We start from the raw sequence: 8,798 nt of genomic DNA on the forward strand, positions 1-8,798 counted from the left end.
AATATCTTACTTATCCAAAAATAATAATAATAAAATAATAAATTCATGTTATACCAGCTTCTTTCATAAGCACTGTGTTGTATTACTTAAATCAAACTTTAATTTTAATCAATTGTTTCGTGCAATGAATCTTAGAGCTTCATTAACTAAAACTCGAAGGTTAACATTTCCATTTGAATCCAAAAATACCAGAATTTAATTATAGTGTTTTACACTCAATAGGACCATATCATGGTGTGGAGTGTGTATGAAAAAGGACAAGGACTTTAGAAGGCAACAGCAACCTCGTTGACTAAATTTCTAATCAACAATATCAACGGCTCAGACTCAATCAGGGTAACAAGTACTTCATGATTGGGACGTGGAATGCACGATATGTCAAATGTCAACTCTCAACTCCCAATCACCGTTATCGTGTTTATAAATAGGGCTAAGATGGAAAGACCAGTGCACTGGGTACACCAAATGAGAATATGGGTTCTGAGGTTAAGCTTTGCTTCTTCCTTTTGTTTACGTTAGTCGTATTTTCGTCTGCTCGTAACACCATCTCAGTTTCAGGTAGTTCATTACCATTTATATTTGAATACTATAATTTGATTCGAATATAAGTAATGTGACTGTGTACATTATAGGAGACGAGATAGTGTTGGCAGCGGAGGAAAGGTCTCTAATTGTAAGCATCCAGGATTATAATGAACCGTCGGCAAATCGTGGTCACGATCCACCTTCAAGCACTAGAGGCGGCGGCAGTGGCCGAGGCCGCCGCAAAGGTCGAAAGGGATAGTGAAAGATGGTGCTTAATTTTTCATTTTCTCCAATAAATAAAAAAGGTTATTGGCCAATCAGATCTAGATATATGCTAACCATAATTGTAATATATGGCAATAAAGTTTGCTAACTATTATAATAATATATGCCGAATAAATACTTTTATATTATTCTAAGCTTTAATTATTATGTTAGTTTTTTAATTAGAATTTTAACCGATCCAGTCTGAAAAATTTGTTGCACAATTCATTTGATAAAACAGAATCGTTAAATGTTTTATAGTCTAAAACATAACGGAAATAGACACAAACATACAATCAACACTTGTATTCGAGTTCAAATAACATAAATTCATGACAAGCCAGAGATTGCGTCCGGTTAAAAATTCAAACTCCAATCATAATAAAATTATAAAATGAAAGGCCATAATTCGATCAAAAACATTTAAAACCAGACTACATATAATAATATATATATATATGTATAACAGCAGAAGGTGACTAACTAAATTACTATTGCAGTAGACATCGAAAGCACCATAGCTTTATAAAAAAAATTGCAATACATTCCCAAGTAAATAGTTACAAAATAGTTACAACAAGGACCGAGTTAGAATTTTAGTTGAAGAGAGAAGAGTATAATTAGTAATAAAAAAAAAGAAAGGATAAATCAAAATAAACCAAAAATTGAAGGTCTAAATAAGTATTTATCTTATATATTTTTTACTGATAAAAATATTAGGGGGAGGGGAGGGAGCAGTGGCCCGAGATTATACATAGCTTCGTCCCTGGTTGCAACGCATCCAAATCTACTTGCATGTAATGAATAAAATTATGGCGGCAGATGATAGTGTCAACCAAAATCATATGGAAAATCTGCTCACCACAAATATTGTCCTTCGATTATGACACTTATCGATTAAAATGATTCAGTTCATTGTTTTCTACATGTCATCAATTCAATTATAACTTTTAAATAATTACTTATAAAAAATAAGTAAAATGATCCTTTGTTCGGTGAATTAAATTTATTAAATTAAAATATATAATCGTACAAATTTACTTAATTATTATGTCAATATTCATTAAGAGTTAAATCTTCAATGACTTAATTGACATCATTTAAAAAGTTAAATGATCTGATTGATAAAAAAATCAGTTTAGTGGTCTAAATAAAACATATCCCATAATTGATTGACTATTTAAGTAGTTTACCCAAAACGTTTATAGTCCTTTTGTGCAGGCTCTGAGATCCTCGTGGCCCTATCTCATGTCCTGGGTTCAACAAAATTAATCTTAATGGCTTGAGCCCAACTCAAATATTAAGTAATAAATAAAACAAAACAAAACCCAAAAAGCAAAAACCCTACAGAACTCCATCAATCGCGTGTTTCATATTCACTTCTTCTTCTTCTTCGTTGTTATCAGAAATGAAAATCGCTCGGGTTATGTTGAGTTCACTCGGTGGTGGGTTACCACGCCCATGTCAGCGTCTCCAAAGTGTTAGATTTCTCTCAACAGGTTCATTTTTCAACTACTTTTTTTTCTCTTTTTGGTTTCCAATTTCATTTAAGTATTGAACTTCAATCAACGACTTTTTTTTGTCTATACTGAAACAGAGAACGCTTTTGGTGGAAATATTCCAAATTCAGATTCATTTGAGTCTGCTGATGAATTTGAAGGAAGGATTTTTGGTGGGTTTTCTGGGGATAGTCCAAAGGCTCAGTCTTTCTACGGAAAGATTGATAGAATCGAGAGGAATCGTTTTCGTTTTGATCCTTCAACGGGTAATGGAGATTCGTCAAGAAGGGATGTCTTGGATGAGAGTTTCAGCTCATTATCAGATGGAATGAATGGGAAATTGAAGAAAGCAGCAGCCACTTACTTTGAATTCGATCCCGATGAAATTCAAAGAGATGATTATAGTTTTAGACCAGATGTTACCTTTCTTTCTGGAAGGACGTATGAACCCAAGGTTTGTACTTTTTTGGAATCTTTGTCTTGAGATATTTACAATGGTCTTTGTTTCTTCTTATTAATATCATGTTTAATCATCTTTAGAACTGAATCCAGAATATATAAGGTTCTTTATCAGTTAGTTAGTGAAACTTATGGAAGTCGCCAATTCATTAGGCTTACGTGAGGCGCAGTTGTTCGGCTAATTGATCCTCTTAATAGCATTTTGTGTTCTGGATTTGATTTTCTGAAGCCCTTTTGATTGATGTATTGTGTTCATTTGCAATTCGGGAACTTTTACATGGTTTATCATATTTTCGGTATGCCGAGATAATCGAAGTGTACAAATAGTCTCGAGAGTTGTTTTGTGAATGAAATTGATATAGTTCTGGAGGAACCAAGGTTAGAAGTATATCTACAATTCTACATTACATCTTTCTTTCAACATTTTGATGGAAATCATAATGGTAGATTACAATAGTCCGACCCTATCCATCAAACAACTAACTCAAAGTCCACAAAACCGTGTTTATCCCTCAAAACATGCCTGCTCCTTATAGAAGATTTCCTTCATTCATTGGTTTTCACAGGCTACAAACAATTTGTATTCGTTATTTACTGAAAATTCTTGATAGATGCCATACATAAGCTAACACGCATTAAATTATTAATTGATGCCAAATCTTAGCATTGAACCTTTATTGAGAAAAAGAATTCTTCGGATCTGTGGATTTTATATGTTTTGCAATATCTGAAAGTCTTTATAATTAGTAATGTACTCCTATGCCCTTGTTTTATGGTTTTGGTATGCTAACGGTAACATTATGGTGTCCTTCAACTACCATGTGGCATAATACAGGATCTCGATCTTAGAAGACCAGGAGTACGTAAACCTCCCAAAAGCTACACGTTTGAGGTCACTACGGAGGAAGTACTGAGAAAAGCCGATTTCCGGGTGAGTCTATCCAAACTTTGCATCACCATTGATTTTCTGAGTCTAAGCAGCAGCACATTCTTGTTTTGTAACTGCTTCCAAAATCCAGATGGTTGGGATAATGGTGCCCATGACATGATTATTCACCTAGGAAATGAATCTTGATTTATCAGCAATAGTAATTCTTTTTAATATTGTTTTTTCTATTCCCTAGTCACCAGAGTTACTTGTATTATTACATGTTGGGCAGAATGTGAAGTTCCTGGCGAAGTTCTTAACCGAGGCTGGAATCATTATAAAGAGGAGCTCGGTAATATCTAACGAGGACTCGATTTATTTGGTTTGCTTCACCAATCATAGATTATGGATTTTCCTTCATTTACAACATTTTAGTTCATTTTGTAGACCGGTATTAGTGCCAAGGCTCAGAGGAAGGTGGCGAGGGAGATCAAGACGGCCAGAGCGTTTGGTTTGATGCCATTTATAACGATGGGGACAAAGTCGTTCGTTGCTGGGAGATCAATGGAAGTTATGGATAAAGATTATGAATACCAGGCTTTTGATAGTGACATGATTTCGGATGAAAAACCCGAGATTTGAGTTCAGAATATTCATTTCCCGGCAGCGTACCATCTCCAATGTTTGGTTGAGGTGTACCATGCATTTACCCTTGTTAGTTCTTTTAATTGATCTATGCTTTTATATACAAATTATGTTACCCAACTTTAATTTTTCTTTAAATAATCGTGTTTGGTATTCTAGTGGTGTACGTTAATTTTTTTTTTTAATATTTGAGTTTATCCCTATAGGGTGCGTATTTGTATTCCATTCTCTGCCCGAGTCCAAGTGACAGGTAATTGTACCGTTGAGAGCACTAGGTTTTTGAATTATCCATTTATAATGGTTTGATGATAATATAAAATCTTCTCGATTTATAAAAACATGGTTTTATTTTTTTGATAAAAATCATCGTTTAATATGGATACCTATGATGTATCAAAACGGACGAGATCAAACATAAGGAAAAAACAATAGAAACATGAAGTAGTGAAAGGGGTCTTAGATTTCAGACAAATATTTGATACAAACAAAAGCAGCAGCCAACGTCTTATATGATTTAACAACACACCAAACCAAACTAGCCATGAATGAGCAGTTAGCAGAATCCTTGGTCAAAGGAATTGCTAGAAACCACGGCTACATTATTTTATTAAACAAGACAAAAACATAAAGATACACACACAAACGATGAGATATGACCCTCCTTCCATCCCGAATATTATCTGCTGCTTTTATCTATGGCTTCATCAGCTAACAGTTGCATGGATCGCACGTGCAGTTCGATCCACACTTGCATCCGTGTCCTGATTCAGCGCTTATCTCCGACACTTCAAAGTTGCTGTAATAAGGAAATCATCAGAGAAAATCAAAATCAAAACCAAATGTTCGGTATGCTTGCAATAAAATCCTTGAAGTTTGAAACTAACATCTTCACCGGCGCAACACCGGAGATGATGTTCTCAGCACCGGTAGTCTTCTCCAAGTATCCTTGGTTAAGGTTCCTGCTGCATCTGCAATATCAAAAAGGCCGAAATTCGAAATCAAAACACAAACAAAGATCCGTATCGTTCAAGTTCGATTTCTTTACGTTGGTAATCGCTGAGGTCAACATCATATCTAATAGCGAAAAGCAAGAATTGCACGGTAACTTACGAGCAGTTATCGCCACATTTGCAGCCTGAGCCACAACTGCATCCTGAAGACATTTTTTCCCCGAGAAAATGAAGGAAAGAGTAAGAAAATTTCTAAGAATACAATAGACGAATGCAAGCTCGAAAGTCAAGAGGTGAGTTTTGATACGAAAGTTGATTGGTATTTATAACGGAATTTCAAGTGAGGGAGGGTAAACATCCACCGTACACGTGGAAAAATCTTGATTCTTGCGTCTTTGGAATTGTACAAGTACATCAGCCGACTCTGGGAATATCGAAACTATGCGTATGCGTTTGAGAGATGAAGTGATGGATTAGAAAATTCATGAAAACGAAATGGAAACAAGAAAGGGAAAATTGAATAAATAAATAAACAAACAAACAAATTCGAGAGATAAAGGCATGAATCATGCAACTTTGGAAGCATGCTTTCATTATTTATAATAAAGTCAACATAATTCAAAATAGTATCTTATTTTCAACATGCAAAACCAATATTAAGCCAAATATTTTCTGCAATAAAATGTCCAATTTCCAGGGAAAAAATCATTTCTCGAGAGGCAAACATGTTTGAGTGATCCGACATATATCCCTTACTGTGAGACCTCTCACGGCAGGATTACCTAATCAACACTAATGTTTTCTATACTGAGTGAGTTTGATATTTCATCATCATTGACAAGCATTTTAAGACCAGCTTTCAGCTCTGATATTCCTTCCTCCAGGACTGCACACACAGGATATATAGGAACGGCTCGAACCCGTTTTTCCAGCTCTCGAAACACTTCTTCAGCCCCGGCCTCATCAATTTTATTTGCCACTACCAACGAGGGTCTATTCGAGAGACCTTCCTGGTGGTGCTCGAGCTCCAACACTAAATCTTTCAGCTGTTCCCATGGTGGAATTCCTTTCCTACCATCTAATGCAGCGGCCAAGTCTACAACATAAGCCAAAACCTTAGTACGTTCTATGTGGCGGAGGAAAGCATGTCCAAGTCCACGATTCTGGTGAGCACCCTTTATTAATCCTGGAATATCAGCCACAGTAATTGACAAGTCGTCGAAGTTCAAATTGCCTAAATTCGGCCTCAGAGTCGTGAACGCATAGTGACCTATTGCAGGCTTAGCCCGAGATATTGCTCCTAGAAGTGTACTTTTACCAGCATTGGGCATCCCTACTAGACCTACATCAGCAATGCTCTTAAGTTCAAGCACAAGAACAGCTTCAGAACCAGGCAAACCACAACGAAGAGAGGAACGACTGTTATTTGATGTTTCATCCTCAAGCGCATTATCCCTCTGGTAACAGACATTACCTAAACCACCTTCCCCTCCATATGCAACAATCATTCGCTGGCCTTCCTCTGTTAACTCTGCCACATTATACCTAATATCTTCCAGAGTTTCTGATTGAAGCCCATTTTCTTGCTTCATTCCTTTTGATTGGTCTGTTGTTATTTCATTTTTTAATGAATATTGCTCGGCAGTTATTTCAGCAAGATTAGATAACTGGCCAGCAGCATGCACTGTTTTGACTTTCTCAGCCATATTTGAGTTCAAGGAAGATTGCAGATCAACTTCAGATTCGTCGGTAGTAAGTGAACCAGGGAGTTCCCAAGGATCCAAATCAGTTGAAGAATGATGTTCAACCATGGAAGGTATTTCACCCTTTTTCAGATGAATTACAGTACCGATAGGCACTTGGAGAACCTGCCACGCAAGCAACCTCTCAATTCCAATTGATTCAAGAGAACAAAAGTGGATAAATCAATGTTAGAAGTAAAGAAAGGAGCTCGAAAGTATTAACCCTGTCTTCTCCACGAGTTCCTATCTTGTTCTTCGAGGTTCCATGTCCACCTCTACCAGCATTCTAAATAGAAACACAAATATCATTCCAGGTCGGTGAAAACCACTCAATGCAGGAGAGAGAGAGAGAGAGGACATACAACATGATTTTGCAGGCCACTGAAGTCCCAAACTGCAGTTGAACATTCTAGAATCACATCACCACCTCTTCCACCATTCCCGCCTATATTAAGTCCATTAAACATCATAAACAACACTAGTGATAAATATTCAACTCACCATAATTCAAAATTCCATGAATGTATGCACGACTATACAAGTATAGAATGAAATTAAGTGCTCTGACTCGTCATTTTAACTGAAGCACCCATCTCGAATATGACATTTATGATACAAGGTTATTGGATTATGACATCTCAAAGATTCTCCAAATACATGAAAAACATTTTAAAAAATGAAACAAACATGCCTCTATCCAACACTCACACTCAGGTGGAGTGATAACAAAGTGCTAGTATCCAACTATATGAAAGAATGGTTACAGGAAACATTGAGAGAAAATTCACCATCAGGTTTCCCACGACGATCATGGCGGCTACGGCGAAAACTGGTGGAGCCATTACCACCATCACCTCCTTTGGCATAGAGATTAAACCTGTCCCTCATTCTAGTCTCCTGAAAAATTAGGCCAATAAAACCCCAAATATCAAACACAAGACATAAAGTAGATGGTCCTGAAAGTGAGCAAATGAGATAAGATCCAGTGGAAACCTGTAAAGGGGTCTTCTTGTGAGGATCGTCCGAGTAAGAAAGAAAAGAGAAAAAGTAGCACCGCGACTTCGAACATCTTCCTCTAATGGTTTGTAGTTGCAGAAGAGGTCTTGCTTGGGCAATCCACATTTTTGGTCTCGATGAGTACTATAAAATCATTGCTTTAGCTAAAAATAACAATACAAATACGAAACAGTAGGCTTTAGTAAGACAAATATATATCTTTTTTTCCAGTAAAACATTTTATCAAACAGTTGATGTTCATAAAGTATTCTTTAGTCGGCTTAAGCCTTCAACCATTACCTTCAGTGTAGCCTGGCGACACGGTGATGACTGGACATTGCTAAGAAAGGGAAACCAGGAATCTGCAAGAAGAGCTTCCCCGGCGTTCAACTTTCGGGCTGGTGGTTAAAGTGAAATGATTAGCAATTACTGAACCAATAGGTTATTTATTTTATATATTAGCGGTGTAGATTATATATAAATGAAGTTTTAACATTACAGATCTAATTTAGATTATAATTTAAAAAAAAATTCTTTCAAAACCCATTTTACTATACTGTATTTACTATCCTTGGAGAGCCTTTAAAATTTTTATCCTTGGAGATTCTCTTAAAACCCATAAAAGCTTGATATATTTTGAACTATTTTTTTGTTTCAAATTAATATTTCTATACCGTAACATTGTTTAACTTAATAATTATTATATTATTATTGTATTATATCTGACATAATATTAGTATTGTATTGATATATATATAAATAATTTATTTTATAATTCAAAATAATAGTATTATTTACTTATCGATGATATAAAAAAGGCAAACTGCAATAGAAGTTGCTTTTGTTTAAT

General features: G+C 35.7%; 4 protein-coding genes across 5 annotated transcripts; 2 read left to right on the top strand and 2 right to left on the bottom strand.

Annotated features, from left to right (window-relative positions):
* The first annotated feature begins 473 nt into the window (after nt 1-473).
* On the top strand, nt 474-803 carry LOC120162410 (protein PSY3-like). Its single transcript, XM_039172566.1, has 2 exons — nt 474-561; nt 636-803. The coding sequence occupies exons 1-2, from the start codon at nt 474-476 to the stop codon at nt 782-784; spliced, it is 237 nt and encodes a 78-aa protein (XP_039028497.1). The 3' UTR covers nt 785-803.
* Nucleotides 804-2,127: 1,324 nt separating this feature from the next.
* Nucleotides 2,128-4,426, top strand: LOC120161546 (30S ribosomal protein S18). The gene is made up of 5 exons (XM_039171771.1): nt 2,128-2,288; nt 2,387-2,742; nt 3,583-3,678; nt 3,908-3,967; nt 4,063-4,426. The coding sequence occupies exons 1-5, from the start codon at nt 2,198-2,200 to the stop codon at nt 4,255-4,257; spliced, it is 798 nt and encodes a 265-aa protein (XP_039027702.1). The 5' UTR covers nt 2,128-2,197; the 3' UTR covers nt 4,258-4,426.
* Nucleotides 4,427-4,880: 454 nt separating this feature from the next.
* On the bottom strand, nt 4,881-5,523 carry LOC120161550 (metallothionein-like protein 1). 2 transcript variants are annotated; one of them, XM_039171777.1, is made up of 3 exons: nt 5,371-5,523; nt 5,145-5,228; nt 4,881-5,056 (listed from the first exon to the last, which is right to left on the bottom strand). In XM_039171777.1, exons 1-3 carry the CDS (start codon nt 5,421-5,423, stop codon nt 4,969-4,971), a joined length of 225 nt encoding a protein of 74 aa, XP_039027708.1. In that variant the 5' UTR covers nt 5,424-5,523; the 3' UTR covers nt 4,881-4,968. The 2 variants fall into 2 exon arrangements, with proteins under 2 accessions (XP_039027708.1, XP_039027707.1); XM_039171776.1 differs by having other exon boundaries at nt 5,145-5,234; nt 5,371-5,520.
* Nucleotides 5,524-5,866: 343 nt separating this feature from the next.
* On the bottom strand, nt 5,867-8,385 carry LOC120161543 (probable GTP-binding protein OBGM, mitochondrial). The gene is made up of 6 exons (XM_039171759.1): nt 8,249-8,385; nt 7,946-8,112; nt 7,741-7,849; nt 7,315-7,397; nt 7,176-7,238; nt 5,867-7,078 (listed from the first exon to the last, which is right to left on the bottom strand). The coding sequence occupies exons 2-6, from the start codon at nt 8,072-8,074 to the stop codon at nt 5,993-5,995; spliced, it is 1,470 nt and encodes a 489-aa protein (XP_039027690.1). The 5' UTR covers nt 8,075-8,112; nt 8,249-8,385; the 3' UTR covers nt 5,867-5,992.
* Between the last annotated feature and the right edge of the window lie 413 nt (nt 8,386-8,798).

Source organism: Hibiscus syriacus, unplaced genomic scaffold (genome assembly GCF_006381635.1).
Source record: "Hibiscus syriacus cultivar Baekdansim isolate YM2019G1 unplaced genomic scaffold, ASM638163v2 tig00111402_pilon, whole genome shotgun sequence".
Lineage (NCBI taxonomy): Eukaryota > Viridiplantae > Streptophyta > Magnoliopsida > Malvales > Malvaceae > Hibiscus > Hibiscus syriacus.

Bases quoted from the DNA above. Each gene is read 5' to 3' on its own strand.
- LOC120162410 (XM_039172566.1), top strand. From the start codon at position 474: ATGGGTTCTGAGGTTAAGCTTTGCTTCTTCCTTTTGTTTACGTTAGTC. The intron at 562-635 runs GTTCATTACCAT...ACATTATAGGAG, and splicing joins CACCATCTCAGTTTCAGGTA to ACGAGATAGTGTTGGCAGCG.
- LOC120161550 (XM_039171776.1), bottom strand. From the start codon at position 5,423: ATGTCTTCAGGATGCAGTTGTGGCTCAGGCTGCAAATGTGGCGATAAC. The intron at 5,235-5,370 runs GTAAGTTACCGT...GCCTTTTTGATA, and splicing joins AAATGTGGCGATAACTGCTC to TTGCAGATGCAGCAGGAACC. The intron at 5,057-5,144 runs GTTAGTTTCAAA...TCCTTATTACAG, and splicing joins GGTGTTGCGCCGGTGAAGAT to CAACTTTGAAGTGTCGGAGA.
- LOC120161546 (XM_039171771.1), top strand. From the start codon at position 2,198: ATGAAAATCGCTCGGGTTATGTTGAGTTCACTCGGTGGTGGGTTACCA. The intron at 3,679-3,907 runs GTGAGTCTATCC...CATGTTGGGCAG, and splicing joins TGAGAAAAGCCGATTTCCGG to AATGTGAAGTTCCTGGCGAA. The intron at 3,968-4,062 runs GTAATATCTAAC...TTCATTTTGTAG, and splicing joins TCATTATAAAGAGGAGCTCG to ACCGGTATTAGTGCCAAGGC.
- LOC120161543 (XM_039171759.1), bottom strand. From the start codon at position 8,074: ATGTGGATTGCCCAAGCAAGACCTCTTCTGCAACTACAAACCATTAGA. The intron at 7,850-7,945 runs GTTTCCACTGGA...CTAATTTTTCAG, and splicing joins ACAAGAAGACCCCTTTACAG to GAGACTAGAATGAGGGACAG. The intron at 7,079-7,175 runs GTTAATACTTTC...CTTGCGTGGCAG, and splicing joins GAACTCGTGGAGAAGACAGG to GTTCTCCAAGTGCCTATCGG.